The sequence below is a fragment of the Curcuma longa genome, chromosome 14 (assembly GCF_044706935.1).
Source record: "Curcuma longa cultivar G26 ecotype Majalengka, Jawa Barat chromosome 14, ITB_CL_G26_1.1, whole genome shotgun sequence".
In the NCBI taxonomy this organism is placed as follows: domain Eukaryota; kingdom Viridiplantae; phylum Streptophyta; class Magnoliopsida; order Zingiberales; family Zingiberaceae; genus Curcuma; species Curcuma longa.
The window spans coordinates 7,414,398-7,431,721 of NC_133874.1; the positions used below are offsets into that span (position 1 = coordinate 7,414,398).

Here is a 17,324-nt window from a genome sequence, read left to right on the forward strand (position 1 = left end):
TAGCCTGTTCGATTTTAAAATCTGCGTAAATCCTAAATCCATTTCTACGGTGGAAGCGAGGTGTTGTATGTTTGAAACGGTGAAAAGAGGGAATTGTAGCCTTTTTGACCTTTCGTTTGTGCTTAGGGATAGCATTCAGTTAAAATCAAATGGATCGAATTGAAACAATTGAAATTGAATATTTTTTTAAGCAAATCAAATCGATCAAAATTTATTATTAAAATCGAACAAATTGAATCATCGGTTGACTAAATTGATCGCTATTTGAATAGTTGATTGCATCAATCGAATTCTGAGCTTACCGTATTTGATTTATGGACAAATAGTTGATTCATCATAATGCATCACAATTTAATCGGTTTAATAGAATTTTAAAATTTATAATTGAAATAATAAATTAAAATAACTATTTTTTATAAAAAAATCAAATTTCTTTAATAAATTTATTGAATCAATTATTTCAATTTAACTGATATTTTACTCACCTTCATCAAATGCTATTTTAAATAATATAAATTTTATGTTTTAAAGACATACAATTTTTTTATGTATAATTGAATGTCAAATTTTAAAAAATAAAATCATCAATTGTTATTTTCAAGTTCATCAATCAATTTTTTTTCCATAGATGATAGATCATTTATGAATTTCATTATGTTCAAATCCCACCTAACACACATTACATATTCCATCAAAGAAGTTTAACAAATTTATAACGCTAAATCATCCATCAAAATTCAATAAAAAAAATTCATAAGACTGAATCGATCACCTCTAAATTATTAATTAGATTGTAAAAATTAAATACCTGAATTAAATTTGTTTATTTTATTTTATTTTTAAATATCAAGCAATTGTAAATAAATTTTTTATGGACTAGGTTTATATATATATATATATATATATATATATATATATATATATATACACACACATAAATTTTAATGATAATCTTTGTGAAAAAATTATAAAAAGAGTATTTATAATTTTATAGAGATCTTCACGTTCTTCTTCTTCTCTACTTTCAATGATTATACTATATTATGCTTTTTTTTAAAGATATTTTTTGCATACACATGTCAGTGCCATAATGATGATTCAACTAACAAAGTTCCAGATTTTTCTTACTGTAAACATGGAGCTACAAACATAGATAATAACAGTAATAATAAATCAGTGAACAGTTGGAAATTCACACAATTCAGCATTTCAATTCTCTTACCAAGACTTCTCTGAAAGAAAGCCGAGCATCATGGTTTGAATGAAGGCTGAGAGGATGGAAATGTGGAGTTACTCGAAGAGCGAGATGCAAAGTGCGACAGACATTCCTACTACGAGGGAAGTTAACTGAACTGCCGAGCTGCCAAATGTTGTCTTTGCATCGTTCATCTGGGGGAGGACGCCGGCGACTGCTATGTAAATGAAACCGCCGGCCGTGAACCCCTGAAGATGAAAAAAGAACGGTTTTGCGTCTTTGTGATGTTATCGAATGTATCGAAAAGTAAACGTGGAGTCAGCTAATGGAAGAGTTTTACCTCGATCAAGGATGATTGCCCTGGATCTTTACCTAAGAACAAGGCCTGCCCAAAGGGGAAAAGAGTTAGGGGAGAAACTTGTGACTGATTGTATTTGTCGAATTTTGGAAGATGATGAACTAACCAGTGCAGTTCCAGCCAATGCTACCAGTGCCGAAAGAAAATTGAAAAATAGTGCTTTAGGAACTGAAAATCCTGATCTCACCAAGATTCCGAAATCACCCACCTAAATACAAACAACTGAGATGATAATAGGGTGTGTGATATCGATAATGAGACCAATGGTGAACTATCAATGAAGTGTAGAAGTGAATTACTAAATCACATCTGCACGGCATAATTAAACAAGGAAAATATAGAAAAAGGAGCTGCTGATTATGGACTCATGTTGTCGATGAAAGGATAGTCCCCACAAGTAACCAGCCAACTAAAAGTTAAATGGGGCCTCCAAGAAAAGAGCACTTTTAAGTTAAGCTCAACAAAGCATCTGTGATTTTATCTGTGATTTTTTTTTTCAAAACCATTGTTGTGTCCTCAACGAGTTTTTTCACCAGATTTTTTTCCTGGACCAGGTAAATGAACCATGTGCAAATGCAGTGAAAACATTGAACAATCAACTCAGGCAAAGTGTCAAAAGAGAGCACAGTGAGTTTAATAATAAAAAGCATGGACAACAGAATAAATCAACTTAAGTCTAAATTAAGTACACTGTACATATATACCAAAAACAAAAGTAATCCTATTGATACGTGGAGTTAATAGAAAGGATCCCATAATCTAATATTTATGAGGCAGTTCTAGTAGAAAATACATGGAGATGATATGGACATGTTCAAAGATAACCCATAGCTTTAATGGTTGTAAGAGTCCAAACTGGTAGTGCAAAAGGTGTAAGAGATAAAGGGAGACCAAAGAAAATATGAAAAATTAATTTAATTAATTTCAATATTAAGAATGATAATGCCTAGTATAGAGCTGGATGAAAGGATAAAATTCATGTTAGCTGACCACAAATAGTAAGAGCAAAAACAGCTTGATGATGGCAATATTTGAAACAAAGTTGGTACATTAATATGATCATCATATACCACTTCGACCACATCCATGCATTATGATGACAGTTAACAGAAAAGCAATTATGTAAATGTATTATTACTCAGTATATTAGACGAATGAAAGATATTGTTCAGTATATTAACAGACAATTCATTCCCAACGGCAATGTAAAACTATTAGTAAAACAAAACAAAACTGAACGAACTAACATTAACTCTAAAAATAGTATTTCCCATCAGATTATTTGTCTTTGTAAAAAAATGAAAGTAAAGGAAAAAAAAACTGAGTCCATGTTTGTCTTGGAGTCAGATTAGATATTTGGTACCAGGTCGTTGGGAGAATTTACTAAAAGGGTATATATGAAGATAGAAAAGCACCTCTTGAGGAAGCTCATGAGCAAGCAAGAATAGTGTTCTAGACCACCCACCGACTGAACCGTGCAACAAGAATGCACTTCCTAAGGCCATACCATCTGTAAAATTGTGCTGCAAGATTTACATATTCTGTATGAGCGCAGCTAGAAATAATTTGAAACTTCTGTCACTCAACATCCATGAATCACTTTAAATTAAGGGGTAAAATTGAATTATAACAAACTTACTACACCATCAGAGAAAAGATTCAGGTATCCAAAAACCAAACTTGATTGAGAAGCTGTCACACTGGTGCAGGCTTGCTGACTTGCAGAACTATTTCTAGCTTTCAAGTTTTTGCCATCAACAGTGGTGCCACTGCTAGTATTAACGCGCTGTAAAATGAATATACACAGAAATCAAAATTTTTTGACGAAAAAATTATCATGCAACATCTTGTTTTCAACAAGTGATTTTTGAGGAAATTCTAATTGACAAGAAATTAATCCATTAGATTTCCAAAATTGTCAAGATTAGTAAATTGTAGTAAAACTTGCACACGGACAGATATGCATGATTGGCAAATAAATTTTATAATTAACTCATAAGCTGTGGTTCCTGAATCATATATAGTCCATCATTCATTGGGATCAAGTTATTAGGAGTTGGTAGTAACGTGGCCAAAATTCCTTAGCTTTCTAAAAACTAAGAGATTTGGTTATTTTAAAACCAACTCAAAAAAAAAAAAACCATTGAGATTGACATAGAATACCTTACGAAGAAGATTATCATGGTCAGAATGGCCCTTTGCTGGAGTGTCTTCTGATTCACTATATGATGACTCTTGCTCTGTTTTCCCCTCCTGATTGTCCCCATTTAACACTTCATGATCTTCATCCTTTAACTTGTTATGACGCTTATGCTGATGATGGTGGCCATGTATCAAATCATGGTCACCTTGTTCAGAATTATCTTCAACATACCTCACAACCTTCTCAACTAAAAAGAACAGGACAATGCCAACTGCAGAGCAGATGCGAACAAACAATTAAGAGTAAAATACAAATAAATTACTGCCAACTGTAAATGAGACCAACTAGAAAGATTAGAGTGTCTTCAAAAGCAAATCTCTATCCCTCCTCAGAGAAAGAGAGAGAGAGTTCTGCATTGCATTGAGCCTAGGCCCGAACTGACTATGTGAATAAAGATCCAATCAGTTTTGTCGCTGTAACAACAAAACTATTGCCAAGAGTTTTTTTACAAACAAAAGGGACTACATCTTATTCATGTTCCACCTTCCCCATTGGTATTCAAGTCTACATCAAATATGGCTGAGTTACATAGACAGAATTGAGAATGGAAAAAGTAACAGCTGCCCCAGGAAAACTAAAATGTCAGACAGTAGCAAAGCTCTTGGAACCAGCATTACCATTATTTAATGTTCACATCAAGCTTGAAAACATCAACCCCTTTTGCACCTTGTGAAAATACTATATGAAGTAATTGAGAAAATAATTCAAGACAAAAATGATGACTTTAGTGGTCAATCCTCAATGCCAGTTAATCCTTGAGTTTAAACCAAAAACTAAATCAAGGACAACTTCAAAAGTTGCACAGAAAAAAAAAATCATGATTATCGACAAGTCTCGTGGTTTTTGTAGGTTGATAATGAATCCATCACTCAAAGAGAAGCAAGGGAAAAACACTCAAGTTGTGGATTACACTTTGAACAAGTTTTTTTTTTTTTTTTTGCTAAACCATGTAGAACTGGAAATGGATAAGCATTTGACAACAAGTAGAAAATACTCACATAATATAGACAGTCCAATAGAAAGATCTTCCAAACTATGTGCATGAGAATGGCCATGCTCATGCTCATGGGCATGCAGGTGACTTCCCCCTGCAAGAAAAACCGATAAATAAAGTTTAGTAATCATAAGAAAAACGTTCTTTTTAGTATCCCCATAAATCTATACAAAATGTTTGAACATGAGAAAGTTTGTCTAAGTAGAAAATGTGCTAAAGGGTAAAGGCCAATTTTGCATGCTTAATTGTATAAATATGTTTTGTATCATAATCTAGGAGCTAGTTACTCTTCGCTAAATTTAGTTGGGTAAAGACCAATTTTGCATACTTAATTGTATAAATATTTTTTGTATCATAATCTAGGAGCTAGTTCCTCTTAGCTAAATTTAGTTGTTTGAACATTAGAAAGTCAGACTAGTCCAAGTATTATAACATGCATCAAGTAAAACATTGCATGTGAACAGATAAATGTCCTTGATTGAAGTTAGAAGTAGTGGGATCAATGACCAATCTTTACCTGACAAGTCTAGACAAAAACTTGAGTGTTTAAAACTGGGTGGCACTTATCAGTCTGAGATATCTATAGTGATTGCCACCAAATAATATGCTTCATGTAGTATTGAAGAAGGAAAAGAAAGAGCAAAAAGCACATTAGCATTGATGCTTATGTAATTGTACCAAATGCATGCGGTAACTGATGAAGAAAAGCATCCCCCAGCATAGCCCCAGCCTGCAAGGTTTTCATGATAAACAGAATCAATTAAATCACCACTCACTAGCATCATTAAACTTCCCAATAACAAGAAAAGTTTTGGACTCTCACAAACTACAATTTATGTACATAAACTTGAGACAATGAAATGTGGGGAAAAAAAAAGAAAATGAAAAAAGAGTTCCAAAGTAACAATGAGTACAGCATGAATATAAGAATAAACTGGTGTCTTTACAGAAATGTGATGATGAATTAAGACGTTAGCAAGACATTTGATCATAAAGCTTGGTTGTTGTTGTTGCTGATATCTACACCATCTCACAAATGTATTTGCTAGTCCACAATGATCTCCAGATGCTGTCCAGTGATAGAACACTGACATTACAGAGGAGTCTAAAGGCATAATAGGCAGTATCAGTTTATTGAAAGCCAATAGCCCTATAACATCATTATTATCCAAACCACAATGCAGTTTTGGTTGAATTCTTCCATATGGCAACAAAATCGAACAAACTCAGACGAACCTGACTGATTTAGCTGTGGTAGCCTAACAACTAGAAGAATATACTTCCCAACTTGTTAAAACACAGTATACCTGAGGATCTCAAAAGAGTAAATTTTGGTAGAAATGAACATCTACAGACATTTCCAGTCTCGACTCTTATGTTGGTTTATGGCTAATAAAACAATGATATCAATGAGATTTGGACAAAAAAGGTTGGCATTCTGCATTAATTGATCTGGAATGAACAAAATTATAATTTATTCAATCACATGAAAATTTTCTTGCGCCATAAGTACTTGTCTTTCACGTTTACACAATTACATGACAATCAATTGACTCTTTCTGCAAATTTAAGAGCACACTCAAGGATCGGCAGTCATGTGCAAAGATGAAAATTTTCCACGAGGTGATAGACCAGATAAAATTTTAGAAATTTAATAACTGAATTACCCCAAAAATAGCTAAGGAATCCACCACAGCCTTAGAAGGCTTCCCCTTCACTGCAAGAGAAATGACAATGTGAAATTTTCGAGCACAAAAACAGTAGTAAGAACAGCAGAGTTTAAGGGGGCAAGAAAATCAATCCACTCACAGAAGATCACCGGCAAAAGAATGAGGCAGATCAGCGACGCCAAGCTCACCAGCAGCGAGCACCCCATCGCCCGCACCCAAACACCTTCTCCCCAATCACGAAACGACGAATCTTTCAGATTAAAAAAAAAAAAAAGCCATCTCAATTCACCAAAATCCGAACCGAACGAACGAGGCCAACTCACCTATCGGCGACAGCTCCAGGTGCTGGTCTCCAAGATAATCATGATGGTGATGCTGCTGGTGATGGTGGTGGTGATGGTGGTGATGGTGGCGGTGATGATGATGATCATGATCCACTTCTTCTAGCATCATCAGATCCTCCTCCTCAGCCAGCTCTTCCGGCAGCTTCCGCCGCCGGATCTCGCCATGGAAACCATGGTCGTGATGATGCCCGTGATCATGGTCATGGTCGTGGTGATGACCATCGACGTCAGAGGAGAAGGGGCAGGACGAGGAACAACCGAGAGGGGAAGCGGCGAGGAAGAGGAGGAGCAGCAGGAGAAGGGAGAAACGGCAGAATCGCCGAGAGGCAAATAAAGGCATGAGATTTAGGGTTTTACTCAGACGGCGGATGAGGAGGAGCGGCAAGTGCCCTCGATGGTGATGCAGAAGACGAGAACGAAGAAAAGGAGGACGATGGCCACGACGACGCCGAAGGTGACCACATCCATCGCACTTATTAATTTCTATTTAAATTGCACGAAAATCAAAAACCAACGATTAGATTTCGATTTTATTTTATTTTTTGTAATTAACTAAACAAGAAGTCGCACGATTGAAAGCATCACGAATTTTCTTTTTTTTTCGAAAAAAAAAGAAAATTAATTTTGCAAGAGTCGAAAGAAAAGGGTCGGTTCGTCGGAGATGGAGGCGGAGATAGGGAGGAGATTCGGTGTCGTTGCGCTCACCGGCTCACCGTAGGGTGAGCAGATAAAGTGCGAAGCCGCACCGGATTCCATCGCCGCAGGGATCTGGTACAAACCGGAGTGCAATGGATTTGCTTGAAATGTGCGTGCACGCCTAACACGTGGGATTGCTGGCATCAGCATGAATTTTCAAATTTTAAATTAAATATAATGTTTTAAAAACAGAAAACCTTATTTTAATTTAAAATACCTCTTTAGCAACAATGAGCTAGTGATGAAGAACTCAACACTTCCATTGTATGAATGCAAAAATAATTTTGCAATCAGAAAAATAACAATGAAATCTTTTGTTGGATGATTTAGCCTAATAATTGAGGAAACTGTGAGGTGAGCAAATGTTCTTGTGGATTCCATCATCCACCATGCTGTTGTGGCTTTCCCTGCATAGATTTGCATGAGTCAAGATACATGTTTCGATCCATTTGAATGGGAAGCTGTTGGACTTAAATAGCATATCGAGCCTCATAAGTTTAACTATGATCCAAGTGTCAAATAAATTGTATACTAGAGTTTCAATCCATTCAAACAGGAAACCAAAGTGAAGAGATCAAAGCTCAACCAGCAAACTAACATTTAATAGTTTCAATCCTCAGACACAATCAAGGATACCAATGTTGAAAGTTACTGGCATGCCTATGCATCAAGAATTTCAGCTTTTCTAATGAACTTCACAATGTAGATCAACAAGATGAATGCAAAAGTCAATCGTTCAGAGAATAGATCATACCTCCATTTTTTCTTTTGCTTCGGAATCAAATGTCTTGCAGAAAATCTCATAGCTTTTCTCCGCTCCGATCTGTTTTGGAAGGAAAGTCATGAATGGTTAGTTTTTGGGATAAGAAAAATGAGTAAAGTTTGCGAGTATAACGCTAAATTGTATACCAGAGGATCTATCTGTGACGGGGAGATGGCTGAGATTGTGTATCTGAAAGGAAATTTTATCATATAAAGAGAAAGAATATTGATATTTATGATGTGCACTGGCCATTGATGTCGAGATAACAAGTTACCGCAGCTTGCCGGTGTAGAAGCTCATTGCCAAGATGTTCGCTTTTTGTACTGTCAGCATCACCGCTCCCATGCGATTCTACAAATTTTCCAAATGCTACATTTAAATCCAGTCATCTACTTTAAGATGAGTAAGACTCAAGGATGGTCACAATGATTATGAAAATTCTTTCCAAAATAACTAAATAGATGAGGTGCCCCAACCAACAATGGCGGTCATCACTACCATAACAAGTTGCAATAAGTATATATACCATTCTGTTAAAACAAATATTGATCTTACCTTGCGTGCAATAAGTTCAATCAGTTGCATCAGAAACTTCCCTAATCCCTTCCGCTGAGCGCAGGCCTCCAGCTGTAGTTCATACACATAAACCACAGGAACATCTTCCTCGACAATAAAGCGGTAATGTACAAAACCGACCAGTGCATTTTGATCACTTGTCGGACCAGCACAGTTTGTTTCTTCACTTTCAGACACAGGAGTTTGATTTGTTGTCTTTCGAACAAATATGTAGCGTGCATCAGGAGAAACCATTTCTCTACGCTTCACTTTCTCTTCGGCCGGCCACTCTGAACCGTATGGACCTTCCATATTGATCTGTATAATTTGATTTAGATGACATGCAAGTACTTCAAGTATTTAAGAAACAAGAGTAAAAACCAATTGCTACTGTTACCTTAAGAAGATTTTGAATATACTTTTTTATAGGCGAGGTGAGTTGGTCTCCGTGACCCGATTCCAAGTAGACTGAAAGTCCTGATCATTAGTTAACATGACCGAGATGATATACATGTTTCCTTGGCCTCAATAACAGAACAAGGTTTTTGTAATAGACAACAAGGCTCTCAAACATAGGGCAATAAGAAAAGAAAGTTATCATCAATTGAGTTTGTATGTTTATTTTTAGATTGAGAATTTTGGTTGCCCACTCACCATTGGTTTCATAGAGACAATGGTAATGAATCTGGATGATCTTTTATAAACAACTGTCTCTGAGATTCTACCACTAAGTTGATACAGATAGTGACTTCAATGCAACGTTTAAACTATTGTTCCATAAAAGAGTTTTGATCTTTGGCATGATGGTAGGATAGGAGCACTGGTCCCTGTTGCATGTTAGTTCTTATAACTTCCAAGACTATTAAAAAAATGCTCCCAAGACATCTAATATTGGAATTGGTTTCTTTATATATCTATAATTATATCTTAGTCAATTGCATCACTGTGAATGGGACTTGGAAAGCACAAATGAAACTAGAACAAGTGTTTGAAAACAATATGGAAACATCTCGATTTCTCCAAGTTTAGCATCATTCTTTGCCATTGTCGATGTTCACTTGTGTCGACACAATATCTACATTGGTGGGTGACCGGAATAAATACATCTCTACTGTGCCCTGAAAAGCAAAGATATGGCATCAAAAAAGAAATGCAGCAGTTGTCCTTGATAGTAAAACAAGTTTTTTTAACAGATAATAAGGCTTGTACAATATAAAAGAAACTTCTAGGCAATTAAATCTATATGTCTAGTTTTTCATTTTTGGATTTTGAGAATCTCAGATCTTGTTTACCATTTCTTTCATAGTGACAGAATGGTGGGAAGGAAACGAGATGGTCCTTCACAGATGATGCCTTCTTTATTATTTCATCAATTGTTTTCTTCTTCTCAAGTACCTAAAGAAACACAGTATTGTGATCGACAAGATAATGATGCTTATAATACAAGACTCATAATTGGCACACAAAAAAATGTGAGCATACTACTAATGTGTTGGATACCACAAAACTTCTAAATTAAGCATGGTTGGATAAGGATAGCACTAGGATGGATGATCCTTTGAGAAATTCTCAGTAAGTAGTAAATAAAAACAAAAGAAAAAAATTAGCTATCTAGAAATCTTGAATATTACTAATATTGTAGGTAAACTTACCTACTGACCCAGTACTCCGTTGGTCGGGCAACACATGTATGGAATTGGGCTCAACTAGTAAGAACAGAGCATGATTTGGGAGTGTGGGGCTGGACCAATCCGGAGCAAACGTGTGACCAAGAAGAAGGGAAATGTTGCAACATGGAATAGCTTGATTCTCTAATGATTATGCAACAAATGGCAAAGTGTCATTGGGCTCGCACTCTAGGACCTAATGAGAGGACAAGATTTCCGACCATTAGGAGGGTCAAGGACTGCACATTAGACAACTGAGTTTTCTCAAACTCATACAACATTTCACTGACTTTTTCCCCACTTCAACCTCTAAACCCTCAAAACTTCTTCAACCCAAAGCTCCACTACAACATCATCTGCACAAACCTGAACCACTTGCAATTCAGGGAAGTTGAAGCTAACACATTGCCATCTCACAATCCATGACCAAATGGAATTCAGTTCAAGCAAGCTCAAACTCAACATAGCTACAATTTGACTAAACTCCATCCAACTTACTCCTTCAGTGTTGTTCCCAATCAAGGCCAAAGCTAGATTGTTGTAGCTAGAGGACTATGTTGTAACTTTACCCACAACAGCTATTGTCAATGGGTAGCTAAAATCCATACAATTAACCTAAAATAGTTTGAACTAACACATTGAGGACGATGATGATGAGGAATACATCAGGAGAAACTTAACTAAACGTTTATATTCATTTGCAAGGCCATCTTTCTTTTTTCATATAATAAGAAGCTTTATGATGTGTTGTTTATGTCATCTCTCTTTAAAACCCCACCTTTTGCATACATTTTCTCACAATTTAAGAAACTGGATCCTCAGCATGAATCTATCCTTAACCTAAATCCCTATGATCTTGGTTGATGTATGCATGAATATCAATAGCATAACTTTCAGAAGGTAAGTGTGCATCGATCATTTCATTTGTAGTACTTCCTAACTCTTGTCATCTTCATCACAGTGTTTTGCAACAGTGAGTATCAACATTAACTACTCGACAGACCTTTAAAAATGAGACACACTAAAAGACGTCTTTGGGTGGTAGCTAAACTTGGCGAATAAATATCCATCACTACCACAAAACCATTTCCCCCCAAACAATGGCAAAACTAACGAAACGAATCGAACATAAGATGAAAGAAAGAAAGAGGGCAAAGCTACAAACCACTCATTCGCTTCTCATCTCATTTGCTCAGAAGCCATAGAGACATATACAACCTCAATCCAAAAAAAAAAAAAAAAAAAAAAAAAAACTTTCACATGAAATAGAACATAGGAACCTCGACGACACCAAGATCAACCACAAAACGAGACGAAAAAAAAAAGAAAAATACCTCCTTTCTTTTGAGCTTCTTCTCTTTGCCACTTGGGAGTCGCTTCGTGTCCATGGATTCACCCCGCCGAAGACGAAACAGAAATACACTTATTCCTCCTCCATGGAGAGCGTTTTCCCCTTCGACGATTCGCCGCAGCAGGCAAAGGAATGGGAGAGCAGTGGCACCACTGCGGAAGATGCAAGGGAGAGGAGGCGACCGACCTACCGCCGCCGCAGCAAATATTTACCGAATCTGGTGTGATTCGGCGACAAGCGAGAAAAAGGAAGATTCGCCGTGAAAATCCGGTCGCGGGCCCGAACCGACCGGCATAGCTCGGCAAGGCCGCCGACTCGGGCCGGGCCCGGCCTGCTCTGCGGATTGGTTTGGGCAGGACCGGTTTGGCACCGATCCGGGCCGTGGTTTTGTAAACCCTGAACACCTGAAAATATAAAAAGTTAAGAAAATATATAATACTAATAATAATTTAAAAATATTAGCAATAATAAAAATATTTTTTGATTTTTTATATTTATTTATCTGAATTTTTTATTATAAAAAATTAAGCCCTATGATCCACGACCGTACCTAAATGTAAATAAAAGCCTAGGTATCCAAGTATTTCTATCAGTATTTATTTGTGTTGTGCTACGGAGAATTAAATCCTTGTTATTTAAGAAATTCATCCACCTTCAAAAACTTTAACCTAATTAGGCACTTCTAGCATTTTTTTTTTTAATAGTCACAGGGTCACTATAATTGAGAATTCAACAATTAGACCTAATTATTCAATACTATACTTTGATTTTGCTCTTCTAAAAGAAAGATTGACTCTCACAATTTCATGTTCATCCACCAAAGCCATGAGAAATATATATATAAAAAAAATAGGCATACAATATATAAAAAGTTCGTGCCCTTCTTTATCTCTAAAGACAGGATGCCCTAACCATCCAACAACTATTTCATCTTATTATCATTGACCCTGCTCTGAATGATCCCATTTTGCCGGATTATTATCAATATAATCATAAAAAGTTAATTTTTAAAAAATTTTAGACCAAGCTTCCAATAAACTTAGATTTTCGTCTAGTTCGATGCTAACTCTTCAATATATTTCTTACTAAAAGTATCCTTGATCCCACTGATAATGAGTGGGATCAAATAATTCGATTAGAATTATTGCTAAACCATACCACATAGTTCCAACAAACTAAAATTTCAAAGAAAACAGCGGCGATACTATATAGAAAGTACAGTTTCGATACGCAAATCGTGCCTAAACGCATCATCTTTAGCTGGATGTGTTTGTATCTTTCTTTCTTTCCTTTGTCTAATGCTCAAATTGTTGACTAAAGCACCTGAATCGGTGGCTTCCCTTGAGCCACAAGCTGCGAGCAAAGGTGAGAATCATAAGTTTGGTAACTATTGGTCATGGCGACTGATTCACTAAAGCGTATAGACAGTTGGTTCATCTTCGACCACTAATTGCTAGCAGACCTGGAGGAATCATTGAAGGAGGAATCATTGAAGGGGACAGTGTCTGTTTCACGTTAACTAATTCCCCCCACGTTTCCTCTATCGATTGATCGAGTAATAACATTATTGGATGAGTGGACGCAGTCTCCACTGTTTATGATGTCAAGGGATTAGTGATTCCACGTAATTGCTTTGAGAGCAAGTCAAAGCTTTCAGACACAGCTACCTGTTGATCAAAGGGAGGACCTTTGGGGTTTTCATGCTTTGAATGTATTTGTTTGTTTGTTTGTCAATGCCAATGCCAACTGTTTCAATAATGTCAACTGTTCCGATCAAATATGGTAGATGATCAAATTATTGATCAACAAATAAACTGATGTGTACACTTCTCGAAAATAATTATCAGAAATGATGAAAGGACTTGATAAATATTTAAGAGAGAGTTAGAATGAGTCCGGATGTGGATCCTGACAAATTACTCCGACGTTTAAGTTAAAGTTTTGTGAGACGAAGGAGATTGAGGACTTGGGAAAATTATGATTCTGTGTCTGCATATTTATGTTTATGAGTATGAACAACCTTTTATAGAATTGTTCTTCAAAACATCAATGTTCATTTAAAAAATATTCTAAAATACATGTCTCCGTTCTAATAGATGCATTTCAATTGTCCATATCTTTTGAGATATTTTTCTTATTCTCGGAGGGAAACAGTGTTAGAGTTTTCTATTCTTAAGGATGAATCAGTTTTACGGGTTTCGCCTAAAAGTGAAGATGAAGATCCGAGACCGAGATGAGATTGACACACGAGACTGGGGTGAGGCCAAGCAGAGATCGAGGTCGGGATCATAAGCTGAGATAAGGTCAGCTTATGTGATCTAATAGACGCCGAGGTCGGGATCCGAGACTAAGTAGAAATTGAGATCAAAATCCGAGACCAAGATAAGGTCGGCATATGAGATTCAATAGACGTCGTCGAGGTTGGGATCCGAAACCAAATAGAGGTCGAGGTCGGGATTCGAGGCTGAGATAAGGTCGGCATATGAGATCCAGTAGATGTCGAAATCGGGATCCAAGACCAAGTAGAGGTCGAGATCGAGACCTAAGACTGAGATAAGATCGGCGTATAATATTCAATAGACATTGAGGTTAGGATCTGAGACTGTTAAGGAAATAATTATTCCTCAAGGAAATAATTATTCCTCAAGATCTTAGAGATTCTTGATATAAAGAATATCCTATTCTGATAAAACTTGATCACGAAGAAAACCTCTTAGCAAGGAATGTAATAATTTCATTTATTATTTTTTATTTCTATATACAATTGTTGTACAATGTATATATTCTCATATTGAATAAAGAAATGGTGTGCGAGAATATTATTCATTCATCTCTACTTATTTTTCTTCAACTTGGTATCAGAGCGCAAGGAAAACTCCAACGATCCTATGGCCGGAATTCTGTCAACACCTACTATGACGTCGTTCGCAACCCAAATATCAACAAAACTAAACCAGAGGAACTACACCCTCTGGAAATCCCAGGTACTACCTGTGCTAAAAGGTCATTGTCTAATCCAATTTGTTTCTGGCGAGTCTACAATTCCAGCCGAGACGATAGTAACTCGGAAGGAAGATGGTACTGTAGAAGAGACCAAAACTAATCCCGAATATGAAATTTGGGAGCAGCAAGACCAACGTCTCCTCAGTTGGCTTCTTTCAACACTGTCGGAGGAAGTCTTGGCTCAAGTTGTCGGCCCCTCCTGCACCACCTCAAGACGCTTATGGGCATCATTGGAGAAAATGGTGGCCTCACAATCTGGTGCACGTCTCATGCAACTCCGACTCCAACTACAGACAATGAAGAAAAGTGGACTATCCATGACCGAATATCTGCAAAAGATGAAGTCAATTTCGGACGATCTCATAGGTGCTGGACATCGAGTTCCAGAGACTGATCTGGTGCTCTATATTCTCGGGGGACTCGGACCCGAGTATGAATCTATGGTGGTTGCTATAACAACCAAGAGAGAAGGCGTAAGTATAGAAGAGTTAACCGGCATGCTACTTACTCATGAGCAACGACTGGAGCAGTTGCACGGCACCGAGCCATCTCCCATGGCGTATCTATCTCTCGGATCACCCAGAGGCGTCGTTCCAGACAAACGCTACTTCAGGGGTTCCTCTGCTGGTAGACTCTCTCCTACGAACACTGTGGGGGCTCACAACCCTCACAGACCATACTATACTTCTTCGCTGGGTCAGTATCAAACCTCATATTCGGAGAACCCGAATCCAGCTTCTCTTATAACCACCCACGAGCTTCCGACCCATAATCAGCAACGCGGGGGTCGTGCTTACCGCGGTGGCCGAAACGGAAATAAACGGCCCAGGTGTCAATTATGTGATAGATTTGGTCATATCGCTGCTAACTGTCGTACTTCACAAAAGTGTCAGATCTGCAACGGTGGAGGTCATTCTGCATCATCATGTCGACGTCGTTTCGACCAAAACTTTAATTCTCCTCCACCACCATCAGCCTTGATAGCCGAACCTGCAACAGTTTCTGATCCTGCGTGGTATCCCGATTCAGGCGCCACCGATCATCTTACAGCGGATTTAGAGAATCTCCAAGTACACTCTCCTTATCAAGGTACTATGCAAATTATTGTTGGCAATGGTACAACTCTTCCCGTATCGAATATTGGTGACTCATCTATTCTTAGTCCTGCCAAATTATTGCAACTTCGAAATATATTACATGTGCCTGCCATTACTAAAAATCTACTCAGTGTTGCTCGTTTTACGGCTGACAATAACGTCTTTTTTGAATTCCATCCGACTTATTGTGTTATAAAGGATCAGGCTTCGAAGGTGGAACTACTTCGCGGTACCCTTAAAGATGGTCTCTATCGTCTAGCCCAGACCGGTGCACCATCTACCGAGCGGTCTGCTTATCTTACCGAGCGCTCTTCTGCTAGCACATGGCATCATCGTCTGGGGCATCCGGCATCTGCTACAGTTGCTCGACTTATCTCTCATTATGGTTTACCTATTTTAGGCAATAAGACTGTTTCCTTTTGTGATGCATGTCAATTTGGTAAGGCTCATAAACTACCATTTCCGTTGTCTCAGTCTCGTTCAAAAGAACCTCTTGATCTATTACATTCTGATGTTTGGGGACCATCTCCGGAATTCTCTATACATGGGTATCGCTATTTTGTGCATTTTGTGGATGATTTTAGCCGCTATACTTGGATTTATCCTCTTAAAAGCAAATCTGAGGTTCTCTCAACCTTTCTCCGATTCCGTGCTCTTGTTGAGAATCAATTTAATAAATCAATTAAAGCTATACAGACTGATTGGGGAGGAGAATTTCGCTCGATTTACAATCTTCCTGAACTACAAGGTATTCAACATCGCTTGTCGTGCCCTTACACAAGTGAACAAAATGGTATTGCCGAACGCAAAATCCGTCATATCACTGAGACAGGCCTTGCTATGCTAGCCCACGCTTCTATGCCCTTACTCTACTGGGATGAAGCCTTTCTTACTGCGGTTTATTTGATCAATCGGCTTCCCTCTGCGACACTGAATTATTGTTCTCCTTTTGAGTTGCTCTTTCAGCGATCTCCAGATTATGGATCTCTTAAAATTTTTGGGTGCAGTTGCTTTCCTCTTACCCGCCCATATAATCGTCATAAACTATCTTTCCGATCCATCAAGTGTGTTTTCCTAGGATATAGTTTATCTCACAAGGGCTATCGTTGTTTACATATCCCTACGAGGAGGATATTTATCTCTCGCCATGTGGTTTTTGATGAGACTTCTTTTCCTTTTCTTAATCACAGGGACTCCGCTTCTCTCCATGCTCCATCATCATCTACATCCCCTCCCCTAGCCATATTGGGTACCTCTGTTGGCTTCGGGTCTCCTGCCGATGATTGCTCATCGCCGCTGCCCAGTAACCCGTCCACTATCATCAGGGATACAACACCTCCTATTGATGTTCCATCCTCCTCGGAGTCTCCGCCGGCACAGCCTGACACGGGTCTGCTTAGGGCCCCTGCTTGCTCTTTACATCCCATG

The 17,324-nt window shown here is 37.7% G+C and overlaps 2 protein-coding genes across 4 annotated transcripts; both read right to left on the reverse strand.

Moving 5' to 3' along the window:
• Nucleotides 1–1,094: 1,094 nt before the first annotated feature.
• LOC141845172 (IAA-alanine resistance protein 1) lies at nucleotides 1,095–7,300 on the reverse strand. Its single transcript, XM_074733227.1, has 11 exons — nucleotides 6,744–7,300; nucleotides 6,560–6,643; nucleotides 6,418–6,467; nucleotides 5,429–5,480; nucleotides 4,755–4,844; nucleotides 3,717–3,967; nucleotides 3,193–3,339; nucleotides 2,969–3,076; nucleotides 1,660–1,761; nucleotides 1,536–1,580; nucleotides 1,095–1,443 (listed from the first exon to the last, which is right to left on the reverse strand). The coding sequence occupies exons 1-11, from the start codon at nucleotides 7,102–7,104 to the stop codon at nucleotides 1,291–1,293; spliced, it is 1,443 nt and encodes a 480-aa protein (XP_074589328.1). The 5' UTR covers nucleotides 7,105–7,300; the 3' UTR covers nucleotides 1,095–1,290.
• Nucleotides 7,296–11,985, reverse strand: LOC141845173 (uncharacterized). 3 transcript variants are annotated; one of them, XM_074733229.1, is made up of 9 exons: nucleotides 11,780–11,985; nucleotides 10,071–10,173; nucleotides 9,176–9,255; nucleotides 8,920–9,096; nucleotides 8,779–8,850; nucleotides 8,498–8,574; nucleotides 8,370–8,412; nucleotides 8,215–8,283; nucleotides 7,296–7,581 (listed from the first exon to the last, which is right to left on the reverse strand). In XM_074733229.1, the coding sequence occupies exons 1-9, from the start codon at nucleotides 11,831–11,833 to the stop codon at nucleotides 7,474–7,476; spliced, it is 783 nt and encodes a 260-aa protein (XP_074589330.1). In that variant the 5' UTR covers nucleotides 11,834–11,985; the 3' UTR covers nucleotides 7,296–7,473. The 3 variants fall into 3 exon arrangements, 2 of the variants coding, with proteins under 2 accessions (XP_074589330.1, XP_074589329.1); XR_012603227.1 differs by adding an exon at nucleotides 7,678–7,867 and having other exon boundaries at nucleotides 7,545–7,597; nucleotides 8,779–9,096; XM_074733228.1 differs by having other exon boundaries at nucleotides 8,779–9,096.
• Between the last annotated feature and the right edge of the window lie 5,339 nt (nucleotides 11,986–17,324).

Coding starts and splice junctions, on each gene's coding strand:
- LOC141845172 (XM_074733227.1), bottom strand. CDS start 7,104: ATGCCTTTATTTGCCTCTCGGCGATTCTGCCGTTTCTCCCTTCTCCTG. Junction 4,845..5,428: donor TCAGTTACCGCATGCATTTG/GTACAATTACAT, acceptor TTTTTCTTGCAG/GGGGAAGTCACCTGCATGCC. Junction 3,340..3,716: donor ATGATAATCTTCTTCGTAAG/GTATTCTATGTC, acceptor TTCATTTTACAG/CGCGTTAATACTAGCAGTGG.
- LOC141845173 (XM_074733228.1), bottom strand. CDS start 11,833: ATGGACACGAAGCGACTCCCAAGTGGCAAAGAGAAGAAGCTCAAAAGA. Junction 9,256..10,070: donor CTGTCACTATGAAAGAAATG/GTAAACAAGATC, acceptor ACTAATGATCAG/GACTTTCAGTCTACTTGGAA. Junction 8,413..8,497: donor TTCTACACCGGCAAGCTGCG/GTAACTTGTTAT, acceptor ATTTCCTTTCAG/ATACACAATCTCAGCCATCT.